Below are 26,877 nucleotides of genomic sequence, written 5' to 3'. Positions count from 1 at the left end.
TACCTCCCACTATAGTTCGAGCATTTGGATAAAATTGGTGTTGGCTTTTGGTTTTGCACACCGTGTTCTGAAAAAGAAAATACAACCTATGGTGGCTCCTCTTTGGAGTTTCTGTAGGTTTTTAATTAAATAGCATGTTTTTTTTCTTGTTTAACAATTTTTATTATACGCTCTCTGTTTCCTGGGAATGAGCTTCCATAGTGCAACCCTTACCCCTTTAGCTGCTCTGAAATTGTTAGCTATATACATTTTTAATATGAAGCATAACTGTTTTCTTGTTATAGAGGTTTTTCTTTTTATGTACTCCATCACAATGGTTGATTGTCTGATTATGTACAGAACAGTGTTCCTAATATCACTGATCTTGCGACCCTTGCCTGGTCCCCACTACTAGTGTCTTGCCGTTAATTCACAGGTGCACTGTCTCCTTCATTTTCCTTTTTCAGCTCTTTTAGTTGCTGTTGTATTTATACTCAAGGATTTAGAGTTTTTTCAGCTGTTCTTTTTCTGTCTGTCCCTGCTACAGCTTCAGTTACATTCTGTAGACCTTGAACTTCATAAAACACTGAGATGCTCAAATTTTAAATGCTTAATAACAAAGCCAGGTAACATCACCTACTTTGTTTTTGGTTTGAGATTAAAAACAAAACCAAAACGAAACAAAATTAGCAGATTGCCAGGAAATATTGTGAGCTGCTCAAAAAACGTCTACCAGGTTTTGCAACTTGAATGAAAGACTTAATCTTTTTAGTAGGATTTTTTTTAAAAGCCAAGTCATTTTAAAAAGTTAATATGGGGTTTTACAATCCTGGAGTGTGTGATTAGGTCCTTAGCACTTTGCATAATTACACAGATATGTCCACGTTTCTTTAAATATTTTGTTCCTTGTGTTTCTTTAATGGTTTTTACACAACTGAACTTTAGATTACATTCCTTCTTATAGAAGCAGTCAACTTAAAAGAGATTGAGTTCCATTTCACTCATTTTTGTCCACAGTCAAACAATCCAAATCAGATCGTCCCTCTGTCTACAGCAATCATTTACAAATGGTTATTTACAGACTGCTTCTTTGGGAAAGGGGCCAGTCTTTCTTCAGAATGGTTTTTATGAAGGTTTTTAGGGATAAAAGCGTAGGGGTGGTCACCCCTGACCTCCCTTGCATAATTTGTTTGACTATCAAGGTTCCACTGAGGGAGACTGCACTAATTTGCACTGCCATACCAGAGTTTTGTTATGAAACTGGGCATTCTCTTTTCCCTCTCTTCTACAATGTTTCATTTAATACTTTTACTATCCTAGTTTGCTTTATCTCTTCAGCATTTTGTAAAGTTAACTCCTGCATAAATACTCCCTTTAATTCCTCCCTCTCACTCTTTAAATTACTTATTTTCCAAAGTGACATGTTTCTCAACCAATTTTCTGTCCATTGTGCTGAGCTTACCTTTGTGCTCTTGTGCACTCATTCTTTAGCTACAATTACTATTTTCTCTCTGATTGCCCGGAGTCTTATTTTTTTAACGTTTCAGTGGCACTTAACAAACGTTTGCTGTGCTTTGCCAAGTATTCTTTTTTACCTAAGCGTTCTGTGTGTTTTTTTCCCCTTATGTTGTTGAATTGGAGAAAATTTCATATTATCATTTCATAATAGGTTTTTTTATTTCTTGTGTTATGCTGCTTGTTGTAGTTTCTTTTCCGTCTGGTCCCATTCTTTGCTTATCACTTCTTAGAGATGGAGTTAGTCATGTTAGTCTGTCCTCCAACAAAACAAAACAGCAGAAATATAGCACTTTAAAGACTAACAAAATAATTTATTTGGTAACGAGCTTTCGTGGGTCAGACCCCCTTCATCAGATCAATCTAATTTCCAATACAGACTGACATTTATAAGTACAGAGGACAAAAAAAAAATTGCAATAAAAACTGACAAATCAAATGCATAGGAGGAAGATAAGGGGTGGGTCTGTTAATTGTCCTGCCTGAGATAATTACAAGCATCAAAGGAAGGGAAGCAGTCCTTTGTAATACATGAGGTAGTTGATGACTCTGTTCATACCACATGCTAATGTGTCGAATTTGAATATGAATTTCGACTCTTAGATTTCTCACTCTAATCCGTTTTCAAATTCTTTTTGCTCTAGGATAGAAATTCTCAGGTCTTTAACAGAATGGCCCGCTCCATTGAAGTGTTCACTGACCAGCTTATGTGTATTGAGTTTCTTGATGTCTGCTCTGTGCCCATTTATTTTTTGGTGAAGATTTTGCCCAGTCTGTCCAATGTACATTGCAGCAGGGTATTGTTGGCACATAATGGCATATATAATGTTGCTGGAAGTGCACGAGAATGTGCCTTTGATCTTGTAACTAACATGGTTAGGTCCATTCATGGTATCCCCAGAATAAATACGTGGACAAAGTAGGCAGCAGGGTTTGTTGCAAGGAGGAGTTCCAGGGTTAGTATTACTGTGGTGTAGCCTGTGATTGCTGGTGAGAATATTTCTTAGGTTAGGAGGTTGCCTATCAGAAAGGACAGGCCTGTCACCTAGGGCCTTCTGGAGTGTAGCATCATGATCCAGAATAGGCTGTAGGTTTTTTAATGATGTGTTGCAGGGGTTTGAGTAGGGGGCTGTAGGTGATGACCAGTGGTGTTCTGTTGTTGATCTTCTGGGGCCTATCTTGAAGTAGCTGGCTTCTGGGCATTCATCTGGCCCTGCCAATTTGTGTGTGTGTGTGTGTGTGTGTGTGTGTGTGTGTGTCTTTTTCTCTGTTTTTTTGTAAACTTCCCGTTGGTAATTAAGTTTTACAAATGCTTGGTAGAGATCTTGTGGTTTTCGGTCTCATGTCAGTAGGATCAGACCAGATGCAATTGTATTTAGGAGCTTTACTATAAATGATGGATCATGTGATGTGAGCTTGATGGAAGCTGGAGGCACGTAAGTAAGTGTAGCAGTCAGTGAGTTTGGTGTCAGTGTGGCCATGAGTGATTTGTACTGTGGTATCCAGGAAATGTAAGTGTGGAATAGTCAAGGCTGAGATTGATGGTAGGATGCAGGTTGTTAAAATCTCTATGGAATTCTTCCAGAGTCTCTTTACCGTGGGTCCAAAGGATAAAGATGTCATTGATGTCGCGTAAGTAAAGGAGGGGTAATGGGACGAGAGCTAAGGAATCATTGTTCTAAGTCAGCCATAAAAATGTTAGTATACTGTGAGTCACTTCCTAGGGAGTTCTTGGAGACCATCTTTAGATGTAATCTACTCCTCTAGTGCCCTGGAAACCATGTCATTGCTGAAATGCTTGGTTGCAGTTTTTGCTAGCCAAGCTACACATATAATAAATCTGCTCCAGGCAAATTCCTTGGGTATTCCCCCTTACCTTAGCTAGTATAGGTATTCTGTCTCTTGGCTTACTGTCCCATTTACCTATCATAGTTAGCACATGCATTCTTTGTCTACCCCGCTAATTCATTTACCACCTGATTTAACAAATATTCATTCTATGTGTTCCATGGAACATTATGGGCTTAGTCATCCATTCCGTGAATAATTTAAATTATAGTGTAAATTGGAGATCCTTTCTCCTATTAAATTTCTAAATCCCTGTTTATGAGAATCTGTACTTTCTAATGTGATTTATTTAAACAGATTTTGGTTAGAAAATATAGCTTAGACCTTTCAATAATAGAGTTAATAGCTCCATAGCAAAGACTTTTTCTGGGTTGGCTTGATTGTTTATTCCTATTCATTCTATCCTATGTACATAACTGTCTACTGGAGCACTTTGTGGTTCAGGTACTGTTTCTGTTGATTATGTGACTAAGTATATTTCCTTTCGTAGTGCCTAAGCACTGTAGTAGGTTACACGTCAAAAAGAAGGCAACCTTGTTTTGGGGTTTTTTGGGAGGGGGAGGATTGGGGGATGGAGGCTCCTGTTTTCTTTCTACCAGATAGAGTATGTAATATGTTTCTTTCCCATCGCTTGCGTCAGCTGCATTTTTGATTAAAAGAATCCTGTGCGTCTAGTCCGTCTTAAAGGGTCACATAGTAGGGCATGTGGAGTTGCAGGTTGCTTAGTCAGCTGTTAACTCAAACACCACAAAGATAGTAACCAAGAGGTAGCTGAGTTAGTCTGTATTCTAACAAAACAAAACAACAGTCCTGTAGCACTTTAAAGACTAACAAAATTTTGTTTAAGTGCTACAGGACTGCTGTTTTGTTTTTTTCAGCACCAAGATAGGTTGAGTGGTTCCTAAGTAGATGGTCAATTAACTGAGAAGGGCTACATCTGAGGGACAAGCAACTCCAGCAGCTGGGAGTAAATTGAGAAGAAGGAAGTGCTGGGGGGGAATGGAGAACTCTTGTTCATCTCTTCGTGAGCTCAGAAACCTCTCTTTCACTCATAGGAGTTGGGCCAGTACAGGATATCCATTGTCTCTAGTATTCTGGGACTAACACAAGCTACAATATTGTGAACACGAAACACAAAATGTCATTGTCCCTTATTTTCTCTGTTATCTGTGTTTATCCTTTCTGAAGGGCTGTCACTTTTTCTTTCTGGCAAAAATTGAGTCTCCCCTCTGATTCCAACCATGATTTAATTTACAGGGTTGAACCTCTCTAGTCCAGCACCCTTGGGACCTGACCAGTGCTGGGTGAGAGAATTTGCCAAACCACAGGTGATCAATATTGTCTAGCACATTACCCCCACTTCCATTGCTTACTGGTCTCTTAGAAGACTTTGGGGGGTAAATTACAGCTAAACAGCAGCACAGAACACTGAGAGCCAGGCCTTGGGGCTGGAAACAAACTTTATGGGACCACGGGAAACTTGGCCAGACCCATGATAAGTGGTTGTCTGGCTAACTTAAAATAATGCTGGATCGCTAATGTTGCTGGACGAGAGTGTTCAGAGAGGTCCAACCTGTACTTCCATTCTTGTGCATCAGCAGAGCTCTTGCAGTGAACCTGCATTCTCTCTTTGTTAGTAAAGCACTAGCTCAGTAAACAAAAAAAAATTGTGGCCAACATAAACAAGAGAGGAGGCAAGTCCTGTGAAGATTTAAACTAGTTAATGATCACTGCAGCATTACCCAATAAATAAATGAATAAAAATAAAAAAAAATCAAAGGAGGCAAGGATTTTTTTGTCTCTAAATATTTATTGTGAACTTGGCTAAGATTCCCATTACATAAAGTGTTAAGATATGAAGTTCAGGTCTGGAATTTGGCCTGACAGTATCCCTTCCACTATGATATTAAAGGCATTAACAAAGCATTACTGGCTTTGCTTACCTTTTACGTTAGAAGTCTAAGTGTTTTAAAAGGCGGAACTACTGTAAATAACAATGGCCCAGATCTTGGGCTATTGCAAAGGGAGGACAGGACAGCTGGAATAGCGGTGGTGTAGAGGTGGATTTAAGGTGCAGAATTTTGCCAGCCCAGATTGCCTGTGAGCCAGTTTAGTTCTTTGGGGTAGATTGCAACAGCAAGGCTAATTAAGAGGGCTGTTCTAACTCGCGCTGATTGTCGGTGGGGTGATTTTATGGGCAGGGTGCTGAGGTGAGACTCAGAGGCTTAGGTGCAGTTTTTGGCCCAGCCACAGACTTCCTTGTTTGGGTAATTATAAAAACCCATTTTGTGCCCAAGTTCCCCATTTGTAAAATGGAGATACCACTTCTCCACGAGCTGGGGTGCATAAAATGTAGTAGTGATTCTGAGGCTTTCACATACTGTGGTGATAAGGTGCACAAGGTAGGTGCAGCACATACCATCCTGGGGAGGAAGACAAAGCTGTCTGTAATTCTATTCTCTCTTAGTGAAATTGTTCCTTCCCAGCAGCCCCTGCCTCCCTCTCTGCCATTATCTGGAGGGCTGCGTCCTAGTTTGCGAGCAGGGCTCCTTGGCTGCTCCTGTGGTGCCACAGTGCCCTTCTGACTTGTTCTTCCAGGTGGCCTGCTGGAGCTGGGGTTTACAAGTCCCTTGGGGTGGCTCACACTGGAGTATGGGGGCGGGGAGCAGGGATCAGTAAAGGGTGGAAGGGAGAGGTGTGAGTGAGAGGCATGACCTTAAGGAAGACGCCAGGCCTTTGGGGAAGAGGCGGGGCAGGGCCTTGGGGAAGAAAAGGTGGAATGGGGCGGGGGGGTCTCGTTTTCAAACATAACAGTGGTGGGCAGTCTGCAGCCCAGCAGGGTTCTGGGCGTGGGCCAAGAGACATTTGGTTTGCTGTTGCTCCCAGCGTTGCTAGATTCCTATAGTTTTCATCGGCATAGTTCCGCCCCCCCCACTGCTATTACAAAAGTGCTACACATGTAGAGCAAGGGCACGCGAAGTGTGGTGTGTGCTGATTGCACCCAACGTTGATTGAAAGAGCCGTGTGCATCCAGCCAAAGTGCTGCGACGGTTCATTTGGTGCATCGGGCAGTTTTAGGTACACAAGTGCAGTCAGCTGCCCATCTCAGGAGGTTGTCTTGGTTACAACAATCTTGCAGCCCACTGAGATAAAGGAGGGCCACTCGTGCAGCCCACTCACTAGTTTGGGTTGCCCCTCACCGACTGCCTTTGAAAGTCAGCCTCCCTGCGTTATGCTAGTGGAGGTCTTGCTTTGAATTCTTCTGAATCTTACGGCTTGTGCATTTGGACTCGTGAGGTGAAGGAAAGCTAGGTTAACATGTGGAGGGAGATAAGTGGCGGCATTGATGTTGGAATAGAAAACACCCTAAAATGCTTCTAACACGGCTTTTCTGTGTGATGCACAGCACTTGTCTGGAACACCTAGTACAGATCCCAAGGACCTGTCCTGCTTTGTGAGTAATGTGTGCATCTCAAACTCTAATGCTAATTAAAATCTTCATAACAAAGCAATGCTATCATAGGCCCTCTCTAATAGCTTGTGTTCCGTAGCACAGTAAACCCCCAATTTAACAGACTAATGGGGGGAGGATGTCTGTTAAACCCGAAAGGCCATTACATATGAGGGTTTATTGCCCCCACCCAGATTCCCCCAGCGCCAGTCCCCACCCCACCCCACCCCACCCCCCAAAAAAAGCCCCTAGCTCACCAGAACCACCACTGCTGGAGGAGCTGCTGGAGCTGGTGGACCTGCTGTGCACTTGGAGGGTCCACACCGTGTGGCTGAAGCAGCCCAGCCTGGAGCCACCTCCACGTGCTCCTCCTGCCAGGGGTGGGGCAAGTATGTGAGTGGTCTGCCTGCATATGTGCCCCACCTCTTGTGGGAGGAGCCCCTGGCGGCTCTGGAGGTGGTCCAGGGCTTGGTGGAGGGTTCAACAGCTGGAAGAGGCGGCTCCAGTAAGTCGCCTTTCTTTTTCGGGTAGGATGGGGGTGGGGGGAGATTGAGGATTTTACAGGTGCCGGTTAAGCAGACTTTGGGAACAGCGGGTGTTGGAGGGCTGGCAGACGTCTGTTGTTGCTGAAGTCTCTGCTAAATTGTGGTCCATAAAATCGAGGGTTTACGCTATATAAAATGCCAGTAGCAGAAGTGTTGATTCCTTTTGGTGTTGTCTGTTATTGCTTCTTGGGACTGGGATTAACAAATGGTAGGAAATGTAAGTAAAGGAAACCACAGTAATCCAGGCTGCTTTTTAGCTTGCAAAATGACTCTCTGCATCTCAGGATCATGTATTAAATCAGTTGAATATTAGTGGAATTGGTTAATGGGTTCTGCACGTGCATGTACAGTACTGGTATTATAAGGCTTCAAGACCCTCCTGTATTGTCCCTTTGGCTTCATAGAAATGGCTTCAGGTTAATAGTTTTCTTCTGCTCAGTAGGACGTGATTTACTGTAACTGGAAACTGTAAAACTATAAACTGGAACCAGCAAGAGGATGACTAACAGGGAGGGAAATGGTTTTAACACACCACTGCCTTGCCAACGAATGTGAAAACAATGAGAGCTTTGTCAAGTCTGTAGGTCATCTAGCCTACGAGCGATATATGGTGTTTTTGTAAGCATGCCACACTTTGCTCCTTTTTTTTTTTTTAAAAGTGCTGTTTAGCAGCTGAAATGTGAATTCCCATTTCTTTGCACCAAAAATGCTTAACATCACCTTCATGGTTATGTGGTGTTTAGTGATTGGACACATCCTGAGTAACACACACCTTTTGGTCCTCCCTGGCAAGTGTGTAGTGTGGTCGACTTTATTTAATTATTTTTCAATACAGCTTGAGCACTAGGAATGTGTAGAGCTAGCAGCTGCCAAGACACTTTGTGGCTGTATGCTACAGCTCCTCAACCCTGTCTTTTCCTCCCTCACACCATTCTCTTGCTTCTCTGTGACCCCCGTCCCCTTGTCTTTTCCAGTTAGTCATGGCACACTTCCCAAATGCTTTGCCCCTGTCTCATGTGCAAAACAGCGTATGTGCTGGGTCCATGCTGTGTAAAAACTTACAAGCTTCCCTACTCGGAAGCCTTATGGCAAACTGTGTGCACCATCCATTGCTAGTTATCGGAACCCAAATTTTGTACTGGGAAGGGAACCATTGAATGAGAGGTTCAGAGTTTGGGCCCAGGCTTTCAAAAGTAACTATTTAAGTTATTTAAGAGAGAACTTGAAAGAGGCTTGGCTTTCAGGAAGTTCAGAGCAAACCTTCCCTTTGAAAATTCACATGCCTCAAATTGGGCACCCAAATTACTAGTTGCTTCTAGAGAATGTTGGCCTTGGAACACCAGTGTTACTCCTTCACCCATTCAGAACCTTTCTGAAACCAGAGTGTTGACAATCTCTTCCATGAAGAATTAAGAATTAATTAATTGTGAACACAGGCTGCTGTCTTGAACCCATTTAGAAGTTAACTTGCTGAAAATGCCATGCATTCATGATGTTAATTTTCATAGCACAAATTCCATTGCAGTAGTCAGTAAGTTTTTAAAAAAAAAACAAAACCTGACTTTTTTTATATATACATACATACATACATACATACATACATCTCAGAATCACATGTCCATTTCAGCCTGTTGGCACAAACACTGATTGTTTTTCATATAGATGGAAGATTCCCACGTAGGTTAAATGTATTTTAACCTCAGTTCAGAAATCCTAGATGGGACACTCAGTCCCATCCCCTCAAAAATAGCATCCCACTCTACTTGAACTGATTTACACTGCTTGCTTTTTTATTGCTATCTAATAAATTGGTGCTGGTTCATATCTCAAGCAGTGATGAAATATACTGTGGGATTTAAGAGCAGGTTAGATAGACATCTATCAGGGATTCTCTAGATTGTGCTTGGGCCTGCGGAGAGGGCAGGGGACTGGACTTGATGACCTCTCCAGGTCCCTTCCAGTTTAGTGTTCTATGATCATAAGATGATAGGAAGTCGGCTAGTTTTCAGTGCTAGTCTTCTGTGATGCAGTAGATTCCCCAACTTACGTGGAGGTTGTGTTCCTGCACAACCCCATGTAAGTCAAATTTTGTGTTACTCAGGGGAGCCAGGAAGCTGATCCGTGCTGCTGTACTAGTCAGCTTCCCCACTGATGTGAGCAGTAGGGAGCTGGACCCTGGCTCTTAGCTCCCTGCTGCTAACAGGAAACTGACCAGCCCTGCTGTGCTGGTCAGTTTCCCAGCTCCTGTCCAGGGCAGCAGCCTGACTCTCATTGCCACTGACAGGAGCAGGGAAATCATTTGTATCGGGGTGGCAACTGGACTCTCCTGGCCCTTGACAGGAGCGGGGCAACCACTCTTGTCAGTGGTGGCAGTTGCTCCTGTCAGTGGCGGCAGCCAAGAGTCAGGCTCTCGCCTGCTGCCACTGATAGGAGCAGGGAAAGCTGGTCAGTTTCCCTATTCCTGTGAGTGGCAGGGAGCTGGTGCCTGACTACAGGCTGCCCGCCGATCACAGAGTTAGGAAATACAGGAGCCAGGTGCCAGCTCTCTGAGTCAGAGTCGCATTAACCTGAGATTCGTGCAACTTGTGTGTGTGTATCTCAGGGTTCTACTGTATGTTTGCATGTTTTTGTGAGTAAGTTTTTGAGTGACATGTAAACTTGGTGGAATGCAAAACAAATCTGGCTCCTGAAAAGGTACAAGAAACTGGAAGTGTTGCATGTCACTTGTTTCAAGACCTCAGATTACCTGAGGACCATATTTCTCAGGGTACTTTAGTGGTATGCGAGAGAAGTCTGGGGTACTTTTTTTTTTAAAGGGGTAATTGGTGATAAAAGGTTGAGAAGTAGTGGGCTAGATGACCCTTGCAGTATCTGCTAACCCTATGATTCTGTGACATATTTTTTTAAGTAAATAAACTGTATCTGAACAGTTAACGTTGCTCTTCCTTCACTTGAGCCCATGGTATCCTGTGGAGTGAGTGAGGGTTCTTTTTGAACTTATGTGCCTTTTGCTTGCTTTTCACAATATGGAACGTGAGTCTATGTCTATAATATAAGTAAGACCCATAAAGGAACATGTTATTCAGTTGCAATCTTTGTCTAGTGCAAATTCCAATAAACAGTTTGAAAAATTCCCCAGAAGCCTATGTAAAACTAAGGTTAAATTTAAATATCCTAAATGACATGTAGTTTCTTCTCTGCTGGTGAGAGGTCAGGGAGTAGGGCACCATATAAAAAAGATGAGGCCCCTGAAAAGGAGTGTCTCTATTAGTATCTATCAACTCGTGTTGTACTGATGTGTTATAGTTTACACTCCTTTTCAGGAGTGTTCTCCTCTTTCAAAGGTCAAATATGGTAGCTCTAGTGAGTCGTAATACATGTAAATTATCGGAGGGGTAGCCGTGTTAGTCTGGATCTGTAACAGCAACGAAGGGTCCTGTGGCACCTCATAGACTAACAGAAAAGTTTTGAGCATGAGCTTTCATGAGCACAGACTCACTTCATCAGAAGCTGGTCTTGGAAATCTGCAGGGCCAGCTCTGCCCATATATCTACACAAGCAACACCATTACAGGACCTAACCAGATCAGCCACACCATCGTGGGTTCATTCAGCTGCACATCTACCAATATAATTTATGCCATCATGTGCCAGCAATGCCCCTCTGCTATATACATCGGACAAACTGGACAGTCTCTACGTAAAAGAATAAACGCACACAAATCAGACATCAGAAATGGCAATATACAAAAACCCGTAGGAGAGCACTTCAATCTCCCAGGCCACACAGTAGCAGACTTAAAAGTAGCTATCCTACAGCAGCAAAGAAATTTCAGGACCAGACTCCAAAGAGAAATTTCTGAGCTACAATTCATCTGCAAATTCGACGCCCTCAGCTCTGGCTTAAACAAAGACTGCGAATGGCTGGCTAAATACAGAAGCAGCTTTCCCTCCCTTGGTGTTCACACCTCCAGATCAACTGCTGGTAGTAAGCCTCACCCTTCCTGACTGAGCTAACCTTGTTATCCCCACCCTTGCTCTGGCTTATTTATACCTGGCCCTGCAGATTTCCAAGACCAGCATCTGATGAAGTGAGTCTGTGCTCACGAAAGCTCATGCTCAAAACTTTTCTGTTAGTCTATGAGGTGCCACAGGACCCTTCGTTGCTAATACATGTAAATGAGATTAATTGGCCAGGAGGATCAGGTTGCTTCCAAGATCATGGATGGCATCTCAGTAACCACTGATCAGAATGATCGAGGAAGAGGAATGTACATTCTGTGCTATGTGAACATCCACTAAGGTACAAGTGGACGATGCTAGTCAGACTTGATCCTGTTTCTGTGTCCTGAGATAGTCTCATGATTTTTGAGATGCTTGATGGATCCAGCAAAACCCTAAAATTATGCTCCAAGTCACACACATGAGGAGTCCTATTCGCTTCAATGATATTGAAACCAGGGCCAGCCCAACAATATAGGCGAACTAAGCACTCACTAGGGGACTCAGCTTTCAGGGATGCCAGATTAGATGGAAATTTTAGTTTTTCTCTTTTTCTCTATTTGAAAATTAATATTGTCTCTTATCAAGAAAAGTATCCACTATTGTACTTGCGAAGTAGCACATCATTGCCACGTCAGAAATTGTTATTTCACATTGTAGAGCACAGCTGTGTATGTAAAGGCAGTTCAAATGTGTCACAGCGAGCTTCAAAAGAGCGCCACCTGGCTTTCCTGCCAAGGAGTGGGGTCTAGCCGTTCAGTCATTCTCAGCAGGCCAGTGTTGGTCACCACTTAGTGACCTGCAACAGCTGTCCTGTTGTGTTAAGAGCCGTGATTCCGAAAATGCTGGGCCCATGAAGAAATTGTATTGTGTTGGACTTGAACAATTTGTAAGAGGTTCTAGCAAGATTATAAAAGTAGACTCACAAGTTCTTGTAAGATAAGATTGTTTGTTTATTGTGGACTGTTGCTGTTATAGCAATAGTAAAGCCCTGATTTTTGAACACGTAACTGCTAATGTTAATAAATACCACTTAACATATACATTCCTTTCCACTCTAGTTGCAGTTATGTTCAATAATAATACACATTCTGACTGTCTAATTTTAAATTTTTTAAAAATAGTTTTAAGTGAATGATAAATACATAAGTAAATGATAAAATGAATTTAAATTGACCAGATTTATGTAACTCACTGGGAGAGGTTTCAATAGGTAGAGAGCCAAATGCTCTATTGTCCTGTGGCATTGCAAAATCATAATTTTTCTGTTTGTTACTCCATATTTAATCATTCTTACTAATCATTGTGATTATCTTATCTTTTAGTTTAACATAAGTAGAAAAAACTCAAAATATTTATTTTATTTTTCCACTGTTCATTCTGAATGCCAAGTAAAAATAAAGGTAAAATTTCATTCTAGAGTTCTCATTTTTCTTTATATTAAACATGGGGGCGAGGGCGCCAAAGCCATAGTTCAACTTGAGCATCAAAAACCCTTCGGGCGACCTTAACTAAAGTTATGCATGAGCTTCACTTGTTTGAAACTCCAGGGTGAAATCCTTCAGGCCTCAGTGAAGTCTATGGGAATTTTTCCATTAAATTCAGTAGAGCCAGGATTTCACCTGAAATTGGTTGGTCTTTCCGAATGCAAATGATGAAGAGTTTTTGGGTTAATATGGATTTCGGTGCCAGCCTTCAATTTTTATCAGTCCAGGCAGTGCAACTGTATTAGGTCCAAAGCGGTGGATGCAAGGATGAATTCTGACAGGCAATGAGGTGAGGGAAAGATGATTTGTGGAAGAGGAAACTATACTTTGCTGAGGGAACTGGTGTGGGACATGTTCTCTTAAAGATACTGATAAGTAGAGCTGATTACATAACTGACGGCAAATTTGGTAGAATAAATCCGTTCTTTTATTTGTTGTGACTGAGAGGGAGTCTGTAATCAGATCTTCCCCCCCCCCCAAATTTATTTGTCAAACAAGCAGATTCTTGATCTCTAGCTTGTTGATAAACCATTTTTGTCAAAGAGATCGTTTCTGAAGTAGAAGCTATTTCTAACAGGCATATTAGCCATATAGAATTATTTCTATTGCTTAGCTGGGTAGAATTTTAGCAGCAGTTTCTTATTCAAAATACTCATAATTATCAATTTGAAATCTGCCTTATGTTTGCTTTTCTTCAGTGCCTATTCCTGCCAATAAACCAGAGTGCCTGTGAATGTTCACAGGCAGTGAGCACAGAACAGATGAGCAAATGCAGTAACACTAAATTTATTTAGCAGCTCTGACAGATACCCCCAGTTATTTTTTTTCTGAATAGCATTTGCCTATCCCAGCTCTAGGGCTGGAAGGTTTGGATGACAGTAAGTCTGAACAAGGAGTAGGTTTAACTAAAACCCTGGGAATGCTAGAACAGAACATCAGGAAACAGTAAAGGGAGTAGCTGTATAGAACCGGCATTCCTTGTATCATTTCTTCCTAGTAACTTAAAATTTAAAAGTTACGTCAAACTGCCACAATTGAAATTATCAGAGGGCCTCAAGTTAGGCCCCTTTTGACCCAAATAACATGGGATTGCTTAGAAGAACATTCTCTGTGTGGGCCCCACACTTCTGGAAGTTGTTCCTCGCAGCTTTGCCAGCTCCCATTTTTATTATGAGTCGCAGTCCGTGGAGTCGTGTGATTAGGTGAGAATTTCAACTTTTATTTAAGGGGAAAAAAGTGAATGTCTAGTATTCAGGATTGTGCAGGAAAGCTCGAAAACAGAACTCCAGTATTATTCTGGAGGCTCAAAAGTAGAAGGCAAATAACAAGTACAGCTCCCCCACCTTCCTTTTTAAGTAGATTTCAACTCCTGATTTTCTTCGCAGAGGCCTGACTCATGATGTGGGAACTCTTGTGGTTAACACACTGTCTTTTTGGTCCAAAATAGCCTGAATCTGATGACTTTTTAGGAATGTTTCAAAATTGACCTATTTCCTCCCTTCAAAAATTTGGAAACCTAGGGGGGATTATTAAAGTGGAGGAAGGGAATTGTTGAGTGATGGAAAGAATGGGATTTTAACATTCAAGTACCTAACCACCAACTCCTCATGCTGTACTTAAAATTATGTCAAGTATCCTTGCAATATATGGTTGGGGTATGTATTTTAGCTCCGATTTGCACTGAATTATTTTCAATGTATCTTTTCAGTACACACTTCTGGATCCCCTCTTCCTTCTTCTCTCAAGATTATTGCATCATCCAAGGCCATCTGGTAGTTTTCAGTCTGAAATTAATTTTAATTACCTATTAAATGTTTCTGTGTTTTGCAGGTTTGTTCCTCTGCTCATCTTTCATAGTTCATTTGTGTATTAGCTCCTTAAGCAGTCAGATTAATTCCATTATTTTCCGTCCCTTCTAGGACTTCTCAGTGGGCAGACTTCCCCTACGAACAGCAAATTGGAGAAGCTGGACTCTCAGCAGGTGTTGCAGCTATGCCTCCGTTACCAAGATCACCTTCATCAGTGTGCCGAAGCTGTTGCCTTTGATCAGAATGCTCTAGTGAAACGAATCAAAGAGGTAAGTTGGACAATAGATACATGCTTCTGTCAGGAAGGGAAATGGCTGAGGTTGAACAGGGACCAGCATAACAGCTATGTCAAAGCTTGTAAGTAATTTGCAGTACTCCCTTAGGCTTTACTTTCAAAGAGGAAAATATAAAGGGTCATGTGTGTGATGAAGTGTTCACTTGGCTTGAATGGTGGGCACCCTAACCTGCCAGATGGGCCTAGATTTTTAGGCCAATATTTTGCCACATTCCAGGTCCAGATTCTGACGTTTCAGGCAAATGTGTACTCACCTGCACTTCTGATGTACCTGCCTAACGTGGTTCTCAAAGTTGTCTGTACCCTTTTGTGAGAGAATCTCTTGTTGACCCTCCCTCTCTCGCAGAGCCTGTTAACCCCAGCCAGTTAATTCTCAAAGTGATTCAATGTGGAGCCCAGCAAAAAAGGGCTTCAGAGAGCATGGGTTACTTACGACTAAGGCAGCGTTTGAGAATCCCTGGTCTAGTCAGTTAAGCAATGGCACATGTGGGGAGAAGTGATTTCCTGAAGCAAGCAACATGCACCTTGTGGTTTGCAGTTGGATTATTCTTACATCCATATTTACCAGTGTTGTCAATCATCATAAGGCCATGTGGTTTTCAGAAGTTGAGGTGTTGTGCAAGGGGGAGAGAGCTCACAGAAGAACGTGTCTCTCACTAACATATCCATGGATGGATACCCCAACCCAAAACATAGTGAAGCACATTGGGAATGTTGCTTTAAGCAAGAGTAAACGGTGTCCCTAAGACCAAATGCATTTTAGCACCAGCAGGGTGGAGAGGTGGATGAGATGGTAGTTAATTCATACTGGCTCTCCATAAACAATGTCCTTGTTTTGTTGCTGTTCTGTTGGCTCAAGGTTAAAAAACCCATAATATGCACTGGATAATAAATGTGATTCATGGTGTGTCTTGGAGAATGGCTGGCTGTGTGTTCATGATGTGCTAATTCCAAAATATCGTGGGAGCCATACAAAATAAATCCCTTTTCTACTTTGGTGAGTCAAGAAGTAAAGCCAGTTGTTACGCAAGATGTAAAGATACTCACAGATGTTGGTGACTCAGATCACATAAAAACTTGAAATTGTTTAAATTGCCAACTTAATGACAGTATAGTACGTTAATTTAAGTAGTTTGCAATTTTGGCCATTAGAATGCAAGGGTCACTGTCAAACTAATTTGAAGGAATGGTAGACTCTCTACAACTCACTTCTACAGAAAGTGAAACTGTAGCAGAAGTGTTTGTTTTATGCAGAATAGGTGTTGTGGCTTCCTGTTGATAGTGGTCTGGTCTAGGTTAATCACTGGAATTTTCAGCTTTTACTGGCCTCTTTATCATGATGTTCTCTAGTGCAACCTGAAGATATGGACAGCCCTATCATGTGGGCAGCTAGAAAGTCACTTTTATTTCTGTCGTAATACTTAAGTAGATTCAGAACCCTGGAGTCCTTCTGCCTGTTTGTGTAACTGTACAATTTATTCTCCTATTACTTTGTTGGCCTTCTCCTTCCTCTTCCCCTCCACATGCCCGTTGTAGTACATGTGCTTTGGAGTAGAAGGGGTACAGAGGAAGGCCCTCAATTTAAATAACCATGGGAAGCATAACATGGGCTCTGCATGGTACTAAACTGTACCATTGTTGACAGTGAGTACCAGCAATGAGTGCAGCTGCACTGAACCTAAATATGGCTTAGATCAGAGGTTGGCAGCCTGCAGCTCTGGAGCCACACGTGGCTCTCTAAGGAGCCACGTGTGGCTCCAAGTGCTGGTGCCGCTGACTCCACTTGTGCCTCCAGAGGCTGCCACTGCTTAAACAACGCCCACCATTAAAACAGGTTTTAGGGTTTTTTTTGTTTAAGTACCGGCAGCCTCCAGAGCCACAAGTGGAGTCAGTGGCAGCAGGGAGCCCCAGAAAAGGAAGCTGTCAGCTGCCTGCATGCTGCATGTGGGGAAGGAGAGCTCAGGGGAGTGTCAGCTGAGCCTGTCCTCTTGGAACCATGCTGGGGAAGCGGAGGAGGAGGGCATGCAGCTGCTGGCCAGTGGAGGGAGGGCGAAAGGGCTCTGCCTCCCAGTCACACAGGAGCTGCTGTCCCATGCAAAGAGCTGCTCAAACCTTTGGCCACGCTTATACAGAACAAGCAAGGCTGGACTGTGCAGCTTGCTGCAGTTGTCGAGCCCAGGGTGTGCTCCTGGCACAGTGACTTCCTTCTGCTTTGGGGCACTGCAGGTGTCTGCCCCCCACCCTGAGTTTCAGCTTCTTCCAGCTGAAATCAGTCACTTCCCTTCGAACAGCCCTTAAAGTAAAGACCCAGGTGGCAGGGGGGAGCAGGGGAGAGGCGGTCATCTCAGGCAGGTAAATCCTGGGGTTGTGGGCGGCCAGGTTTGGGGCTGATAGGGGTTAAGCCTGGGGATAGGAGGGTGGATTTGGGGGCTGAAGTGGGTAGAGCCTGGTGATGGGGGTAACAACTTTCTAACTGGCAACAAATCATATTGTGCACGTTGTTCTTAAAATGGAGTGACAAAAAGTACGGTTTGATGTTGTTTATTAAGGATCATCTCATATTCATGTGCATTGCAGCTCTTGAAGTGTTGATTTTGTAACTGAATTTGGAAAAAAAATGGCTCTTATCGCTATTTTGGTTGCAGACCCCTGGCTTAGATACAAACATAGGCCAGGACAAATCCAGGTGAGTTCCGTCCATTGTCATCAGCATCAGTTTTATGGTATTGACCATGCTTAATTGACTATAGAGAGGAAATTGTGAAAATGAATATACAGGGGACAGCAAAAAGTACGATGTTTGCAGACTAGGTGGAAGTACACACACACACACACACACACACACACACACACACTCTTTCCTCACTGTTGGTAATTACTTGTTTTTAAAGTGAACTTCTTTTCTGACAAATCACCAAAAAGGTACAATGCAGTGGATTGCCAAGAATATAGAAGTATCAGCCTAGTGTTCCATGTCTCTAAGATACTCTTTTGAGTCGTTCAAGCTGAATGAAAGAAAAGGTTGCATTGCTGCTTTTATTTCATTGTCAGCTTCAAATGTGGAAAGCCACAATAAAGACTTCAACAGCAACGAAGGGTCCTGTGGCACCTTATAGACTAACAGAAAAGTTTCGAGCATGAGCTTTCCTGAGCACAGACTCACTTTGTGAACTTAAGGCTCATATTGGAAGGATCATTTGAAATGGGGAAAACAGCATGCAGTGCTTGTGTTTCATTTACTTCCAAAAAGCATTTTGCAGAATCCACCACTACAAATTGCGATAGCTGGTGCCTCTGCCCCAGCTAGAGCCATCGCCACAGGTGGAGCCGCCCTGCGCTTCTCCGACTGGGTGTGGGACACCTATGCAAGTGCCTTCTGTCCACATACACGCCCCTCTCCTGATGGGAGGAGCACGTGGCAGCTGCGGTGCGGCTCCTTAGCTGTGACTCGACTTTAGCTGCGGTGGGTCCTGCAGCCACTCTGGTGGCTGTGGTGATTCCTTAGAGGGTGCGGGGGGGCAGCCATGCCGGCTCCTGCAGCAGCTCCAGCGGCTCCGATGAGTCACCGGCATTTATGTATTTTCTTTTGCGAAGCGGGAGTGGGGCTGTTGGACTCAGCCGTCTTGGGGGCCAATGGGGAGGGCTGCTCTGCTGTTCCTGAAGTCCGCTGAATTGGGATCCGCTAAATCGGGGGTTTATTGTATTGCTGTAATAGAAGTAGGAGACAAATGCATTGTTGGGAGGCAAATGTGATACAGGCATGTTCATAACTAGGTCTACCCAAATTGACTTAGGTGTCCCAAATTTCATATTGTAGACCAAGCCGTATGTTAGTAGAGGTTATTCCTGTAAAGGCACCTTTATAGGGATGCAACTGGGCCCGTAGTAGGGAGAGTTGTACTGCTTTAAGTAAATCCGTGTAGTGACGTGGCACAATTCTTGTGTGGAGATAAGGGCTAAGGGTGTGTCTACGTGCAGACGTTGTATCGGTTTAACTGAAAACTGTTGTTTAAACCAGTGCAAAACTCTGTTTGGACGCTTTAATTTGGCTTACACCTGGCTTATTCAGGGGTTAGCTTAATTTGGTTTAGCCTCTTGTATTGGTTTAAGAAAATCAGTTTAACTTCAACTAGTGCAACTTTTGTTTGTAGAAAACACTAGGCACACAGGGCATTTTTAAATGTCAGCAAAGATGTTTAGAATCTGTGATTTTTAAACAAGACTTTGCCCAATAAACAGTCCTTGAATACCCATATCTTAACATGTTTTTTTAAACACAACTTGCATTGACTATACTAAGTTCAATGCCATTTAAAAAGCCCATAAGCTATCATGTTTTAAAACTTGATCAGCTTTACTAATCTAAAAGTTTGAACCCTGGCTCCTTTAATTCCTGTAAAAATTTGTTTTTCACTCTGTTACATATGAATTCATTGACAGTTGAATCACCATCTGTCACAATATTGCTTGTATTAATTATTGCTTCTTACATTGCTGCCAAACTGGGCAATTAATACACCCTTTTTTTTTTCCTCCAACTGAAAAACTACAGAAAGAGCAACTTAGATTTTTGTGTGTCAAATTGTGGAAATTTAATGGTGTTTTATGGCACTTGACGTCACTCGTCATTTCCCATTAAAATGATTTGTGTAGGTTTATCTGGGTGGTATATCTGCCTCTTACATTACAATCTGGCGTAGGATGAAAACTGGCAGATTGTTGGGTGGATTAATTATTGCACAGTTGATTTCTGTGGCCATGCTGCTCAAACAAACAGGAAGCTGGTTGCAGAAGTTTGACTGCTGACATTATGGGGGAAAAGGAGGGTTCTTTGTAATATCTACACTGGGGGGAAAGGGTATATTTTTAGGCAGAATAGTTAGCAAATTGTAAGATCCTAGTGTGCACAGGACCAGTTGTAACTGAACCTTTATTTAACAGGTTTAAGTGACTCCCCTCCTTTCTTCCCAGAGGTGGCTGGTGCAGGAACTGCAGGGTGGGCGGGCGGGCGGGCGGTGGGGGACACCATTGGTCAAGTGCCACTGCCTTGCTCCTGCTCCACCCCTGCCTGCCTCTTCCCACAGAAGCACCGCTGCTTCCAGGGGGCGTGGGGAAAGTCCCCCCATCCCTACCCCGAGTGGTACAGACTAGGAGTGGTGCTTTCAGACCACGCTGCTGTGGGAGAAGGGCAGGACTGCCCCTGTACTCATTGGATGTGGTGTGGCATTCACAGTGAATGCAGGGGTGCATGTACCCCCCACCCCCGTGCACCTCCCCATGTCACTGATGTCCCCAGCGGCTTCATCACACAGAGAGCTGCATTTCTATGGTGGGTGAAATTGCTCCTGTGTACTGAGCGTTTTTTTGAGGTGAAACTATTTTGTCCTGCTAAAGTGAAGTAAAATGAGAACTTGATCTGTTTACACACAGACGTTTCTCCTGTTTTAGCTATCCCGTGGTAAATACATGCTTTCTTTTACTGGTGTGTGTATTTCTCTCTCTCTCTCTCTCTCCACACACCCCCCCCCCCCGCCCCTAGTTACCAGTGTGTTTTTTTTCCAGAGTTGCTGAGCAACCCTAGTTGCTATTAATGTGGATGCTCTATATTTTAAAAAGATTAGATCATGAGGCCTCAGTCTTGTGATCTGTAAAAAGGAATAAATAATATTTCAGAGGAAATCTGTGAGGATTCATTTGAAGATGGACGCTATCCAAGTGCTTAGTATTTAGGGGAGTTATATGAGCTGACATGTAAATTGGGTACTGTATGAAAGTGTCCACTGCTAAAATGGAATAAAATACATGGAAGAAGTTAAAAGGAGTAAAGACTCCGTTTCAGGGTAGTCTTTTATCAGTGAAAGAAATCTGTGGTGGTTGGCTGGGAGATCTGCTGGGGGACTGGATTATTGGAAAAATGAACACAAAGAAGGGTAGCTCTGTTAGTCTGTAGTGTCACAAAAAAAATCCAAGCAGCTCTGTAGCACCTTAAAGACTAACACATTTATGTATTAGGTACTGAGCTTTGAGAGAATAATTTTGAATTATTAGCACATTACCTTATAAAGAAATGTGTTAGTCTTTTAAGGTGCTACAAAAGAAAATCAACAGTTTAAGCCCTGGCTCTAAATACATAAGCGCTTCAACTTTACCACAAATTTGCGAGTAATGTCTGATTTTGTGCACCTCAATTTTCAAATGTCCAATCTGAGATGCTATTTTTTTTTTAAACTGCCTGGCTTTTCAGAAAGAGGGTAGAGGCTTACAACCCGAACCCAATCAAGTGGGCTGACAGTGAAAGTTTCAGCTTTGGATGCATATAACTTGTACAGCATACATTTCAGTTAAGTTCAGGTTCAGTTGTCTCATCACTGAGGGGATGGTCTTCACAAACATTTTGTTTGTAGCAAGTCAGGGTGTGACTAGCCTGCCATGAACTGAATGTTCACATATGCTCCTGGTTGATGTATCCAGGAACTGTTCATTAATGTGGTTTGATTTAGGATTATGCTTGGTCCTGTGTGTGGCCAGGTCACCTGATGCTGGAATCCATTTTTCATTGGGAGGGAAAGCTCAGTGGCTTGAGCATTGGCCTGCTAAACCCAGGGTTGTGAGTTCAACCCTTCAGGAGGTCGTTTAGGGACTGAGGCAAATAGATGTCAGGCATGGTGCTTGGCCCTGCCAGCAGGGCAGTGGACTGGACTAGATGACCTCCCAAGGTCCCTTCCAGTTCAGAGATGTGTGGGTATTGGCAAGTGAAAGAGTTGAAGCTGAACACAAAAGAGTCTTATGTTGGGTAACATCTATTTATAGGTAGGGAACCAGACAATAGGAGGATAGCAGATGCCAAGTTGCAAGACACCTGTTGCTTACCACCAAGACGACTGCTGGAAACAGCCAAGACAGACTGGGGGAAGGATTGTGCCCAAAGTTGGGGCCTGTCTAACTTGTGGGGAAGATAATTAAAACTTCTGTTAGGGTAAAAAATTGCATGTAACTAGTTTCTTAGACTGTTAAGCTTAGCTGTTGTTTTGTTTTGCTCAGTAACTTATTTTTGATCTTAGTTATCACTTGCAATTATTCAAATTCTACTTTTTATACTTAACAAAATCACTTTTGCTTACTAATAAACCCAGTGTAAATATTTGTTACCTGGTGTGGGACAACAGTTAAGCATTAATAAAGGGGGCAAACTTACAGAATCCTAGGGCTGGAAGGGACCTCAGGAGGCCATAGAGTCCAGCCCCCTGCTCCAAGCAGGGCCAACCCAAATCATCCCAGCCAGGGCTTTGTCATGCAGAGACTTAGAATCTCTGTCCCTAGAGATTTTTATCAACTCCTTAGGTAACACGTTCCAGTGCTTCACCGCCCTCCTAGTGACATAACGAACTTACTCTGTGTAAAGCTTTTATGCAGCGTAGGATGGGTTTCTCTGGCCTTTGGATTCTGCTTGGGTGCTGTGCACTTGAATGCTGTATCAAGTCCCTGTGACAGAGCCTTCCCAGAGCTGAGCTGATCTCCGTGTCTGTTCTGCTGGAGGGCTGTAACCTCAACTTTGTGTTTTTGCTGCTGGAGGCCAGAGCTTCCGGCTCAGCAGGACAAGGTGGAGTGCTCCAGCGGGCAGGTAGCATAGGCTCAGTGGCATAATCAGCCCATTCAGTGACTGTCTCAAGGGGATTTCTGTGACCCAACTGGTCACAAACATCTCCATTTGAAAAACTCGAGCAGACTTTTCTAGGCCTTACGTAAAGGAAAAGGGAACAGCTGTCAGCTTGAGGGGGGTGAGACTGAATAATAGTTGAATCTGCAGCCTGTAAACTTGATGATGATGACCTTCAGAAGTTATTTTACATAAACACCTTTCAACTTGAAAGTGAAAATATCCCTCTTCATGAGCAATGTCTCAGTAATGGTCTTGGTTTCTTTTTAAAATCAAAGCGTCAGAGATATTGGACAGAGCACCTGGCGTAAAAATTTTCTTGGTTGAAAGAATTACTTGCTGTGACGTCCTAGATATGAAAATCTGACAGTTACAGTGAAGGAAAGTCTTCATGGTAAATAACCTTTACAAGAACTGGAGTATTCCAGCTGAGCCTGGATCTGGAATATTTTTGGATGACTAATGCAACATCATTGTAAGAGCAGGAAATGGGGCAATTGGAGGCTGCGTTTTGTAATTTAAAGAGTTTTATAACAAAAAATAACATTTGCTTAATTGAAAGCAGAATTGTATGAGTTAGCAATGGCCTCACTTTCTAAAACCGATTCAGTTTTTCTCCTGCAATTAGCATAGAAAATTTAAGATTTCAGTAGAGATCTGCTGTTTCAGAACAAAGGTATGAAGACACTCAGAATTAAATTTCATCCACCTGTGTGTATCACGTGCAATTTAAAATTGTCATTTTTGCATTAGGTAAGAGTATAGAAAGGGCTAGTGCCTTTCAGAACACAAGAGTGGTCCATCTAAGTTGCTATCTTGTCTTTCAACAAAGGCCAATGCCAAATGCTTCATAGGAGTGAACAGGGCAGTTATCAAATAATGCATCCCACGCTTCTGGCAGTGAAGGTTTTAGGGAAAGAGGGAATGTATCAGTGTATAATAGCCATTTCTAGACCTGTCCTCCATAAGCATTTCTAATTTGTTTTGGAACCCAGTTACAATTTTTGCCTCATAATATCGTCTACCATTGGGACCTATGGGTTGACTGTGCATTGTTTGAAGAAATACTCCCTTTTGTTGCTGCCCATTAATTTCTTTGAGTGATCGCTGGTTCCTGTTATGTGAAGAAGCACAGAACACTTCCTCCACTCCCTAAATGATTTATAGGGTCTCTATCATATTCCTCTTATTTTGTTTTATTTTCTTTTTATTTTAATACTGAACAGTCAGAATCTTTTAAATCTGTCTTTATTTGGAAGCTGTTCCATACCCCTAATCATTTTTATTGCCCTTTCCCAAGTCTAACACATGTTGTTGTTTTTTTTTTGAGATGGAGCAACCATAAATACATGCAGCCTTCAAGGGGTGAATTTATATAGTAGCATTATGTTTTCTGTCTTATCTACTCCTTCCCTAATGATTTTGAACATTCTGTTAACTTTTTTGACTGCCAGTGCACACTGAGCAGATGTTTTCTTTATTGTTAGTAGCTAATTTAGACCTCATTATTTTGTGTGTGTCTTGGGATTGTTTTTTAATGTGCATTACTTTTCATTTATCAACATTGAAGTTCGTCTGCCATCTTGTTGCTCAGTCACCCAGTTTCTTGAGATCCTTTTGTAACTCTTCAGTCAGCTTTGTACTTAACTATATTGGAGTAATTTTCACATTACCTGCCAACTTTATTTAACATCTCATGGTTTGTTCCATTTTGAGATAATTTATGAGTATGTTGAACAATACAGATCTTGTGAGACCCCATGGTTTAATTCTTTCCATTGAGAAATCTGACCTACCCTTTGTCTCTATGGCTACGTCTACATGTGCACGCTATATCGAAATAGCTTATTTCGATGTAGCGACATCGAAATAGGCTATTTCGATGAATAACGTCTACACGTCCGCCAGGGCTGGCAACGTCGACGTTTAACATCGACGTTGGGCAGCACCACATCGAAATAGGCGCTGCGAGGGAATGTCTACACACCAAAGTAGCACACATCGAAATAAGGGTGCCAGGAACAGCTGCAGACAGGGTCACAGGGCGGACTAGCACTTCCGGGGCAACAGCTAGCCACTCCCTTAAAGGGCCCCTCCCAGACACACACAGCCTGCACAGCACGCGGTCTGCAGAGCCATAGACACGTACACCTCAAGCAACACAGTCATGAACCCGCAGCAGCAGCAGCCAGAGGTCCACCCAGCTGCCCCTGTAGGAGCAGTGCTCGCCCTGCTCCATGCCATGCAGGAGGCAGCTGAGCACCTCCTTGCCACAGAGGAGGAGCTGCCCGCAGGGGAGGAGGACTCAACCCCCAACCCTGCAGCACCCTGCCCTCCTCCCCCCCTGCCGCACACACCGCCGGCTGTGGAGCTACCCCACCAGCACCGACTGGTGGGAGCGGCTGGTGCTCGGAGAGTGGGACGACGACCGCTGGCTCCAGAACTTTCGCATGAGCCGGCAGACATTTCTAGAGCTATGCCAGTGGCTCACCCCCGCACTGAGGTACCAGGACACCGCCATGCGGCGTGCCCTCAGCATCGAGAAATGGGTCGGCATCGCTGTCTGGCAGCTGGCCACTCCAGACAGCTACCGATCCGTGGGCCAGCAGTTTGGCGTGGGCAAGGCCACCGTCGGGGCTGTCCTCATGGAGGTAAGAGGACCCACGGGGGGAGGGGGACGCAGCCCTGGCAGGGGAGGGGGGCCCTGGCAGGGGAGGGCCACTCACACCCTGCACACCCCTCATTGGTGCTCTCCTATGTGCTTCCCCTACAGGTCGTCCGCGCCATCAGCGCCCTGCTCCTCCAGAGGCTCGTGAGGCTTGGGGACCCGGATGCCGCCATCGTGGGCTTTGCCACCCTGGGCTTCCCCAATTGCTTCGGGGCTCTGGATGGGACCCACATCCCCATCCGCACCCCGGAGCACAGTGGAGGATGCTACTTAAACAGGAAGGGCTACCACTCAGTGGTCCTCCAGACCTTGGTGGACAGCCGGGGCCGTTTCCTGGACATTTATGTGGACCGGCCTGGCAGCACCCACGACGCCTGGGTATTCCGGAACTCGGGCCTGTGCCGCCGGCTGGAGGCGGGGACCTACATCCCCCAGTGGGAGATCCCTGTGGGGGACACCACCATGCCCCTCTGCGTCATCGCAGATGCGGCATACCCCCTCTGGCCCTGGCTCATGCACCCTTACACGGGCCACCTGTCAGCCAGCCAGGAGTGCTTCAACCTGCACCTGAACCATGCGCACCAGGTGGTGGGGCGCACATTTGGGCGCCTCAGAGGGCGCTGGAGGTGTCTCCTCACCCGCCTTGATGCGGGCCCCGCCAACATCCCCCAGATTGTGGGCGCGTGCAGCGCCCTACACGACCTGGTGGAGAGCAAGGGGGAGGCCGCCTTTCAGGGCTGGGCTGCGGAGGCTGGCAGGGCTGATGTGCAGCCACCCGCTGCCCCCAGTCACCAGGTGGACCCCGAAGGGACCCGGGTCTGGGAGGCCCTGCGGGCCCATTTCGATGAGGCCGCGGGGTGCACACTGGCAGGCCCCCCATTGCGCCCCCCATCCTCCACAACACTCCCTGCCCCTACGCCCACACCACAGAGCACCCAAGAGCACACCCCCCCACTTTTCTTGTAAATAAAAGCAGACATTTGTTCGTCAAATCAAATATCTGTAGAACTCATTATTATTATTATTATTATTATTATCAAGACTAACTATTTACAGGCAAAATCAAACATACATATATATATGTATGTATTATAAATAAGGATAAGATGAAAGGGGAAGACAAGGAAGGGGAGAACTATGTACATGGGGAGGCAAGGATCAGCATAGCAACAGGGGTCTAATATAAAAACTATTTACAAAATAACATAAAACTGGGGGAAATATATACAAAGGGGGTGGGGGGGGCCACGTCCTGGGCCCCACACCCCCTAATGTCCAGCACTGGGGGTGGGCAGCCACGACCCGCGCCTCAGCCTCAGCCCTGGCCGGGGCTGGATGGGGGCCGGGCGGACCGGTAGATACGGCCGGCGAGTGTCAGCTGGCCCCAGGTCCCCCTCGGTGGAATGGCCCTCGGTGGCGGGTGGCGGTGCAAAGGCGGAGGGCGCAGCAGGTGGAGCAGCGGGTAGAGCAGGCAGGGCGGGTGCAGCGGTGGACGGCGCGGCATGGGGGGCCAGGTAGTCGGTGATACGGTCGAAGGTCCGCATGAAGGCCCCCCATGCCTCCTGGCGCCAGGCCAGCACCCGCTTCTGCAGCTGGAGGCGGCGCTCCTCCACCCGCAGCTGC

General features: G+C 44.4%; 1 protein-coding gene across 1 annotated transcript in view; it reads left to right on the top strand.

Moving 5' to 3' along the window:
- The window catches only part of BORCS5 (BLOC-1 related complex subunit 5), a 97,062-nt gene that overhangs the window by 59,792 nt on the left and 10,393 nt on the right, over positions 1 to 26,877 (top strand). The window contains exon 3 of the mRNA XM_074983682.1: positions 14,746 to 14,903. Within this exon, the coding sequence (XP_074839783.1) occupies positions 14,746 to 14,903 (158 nt within the window). The remainder of the gene's footprint in view (positions 1 to 14,745; positions 14,904 to 26,877) is intronic.

The sequence above is a fragment of the Carettochelys insculpta genome, chromosome 1 (genome assembly GCF_033958435.1).
Source record: "Carettochelys insculpta isolate YL-2023 chromosome 1, ASM3395843v1, whole genome shotgun sequence".
Lineage (NCBI taxonomy): Eukaryota > Metazoa > Chordata > Testudines > Carettochelyidae > Carettochelys > Carettochelys insculpta.
The sequence above is the reverse complement of the archived record's forward strand: the minus strand, read 5'-3'. Positions and strand labels throughout refer to the sequence as shown.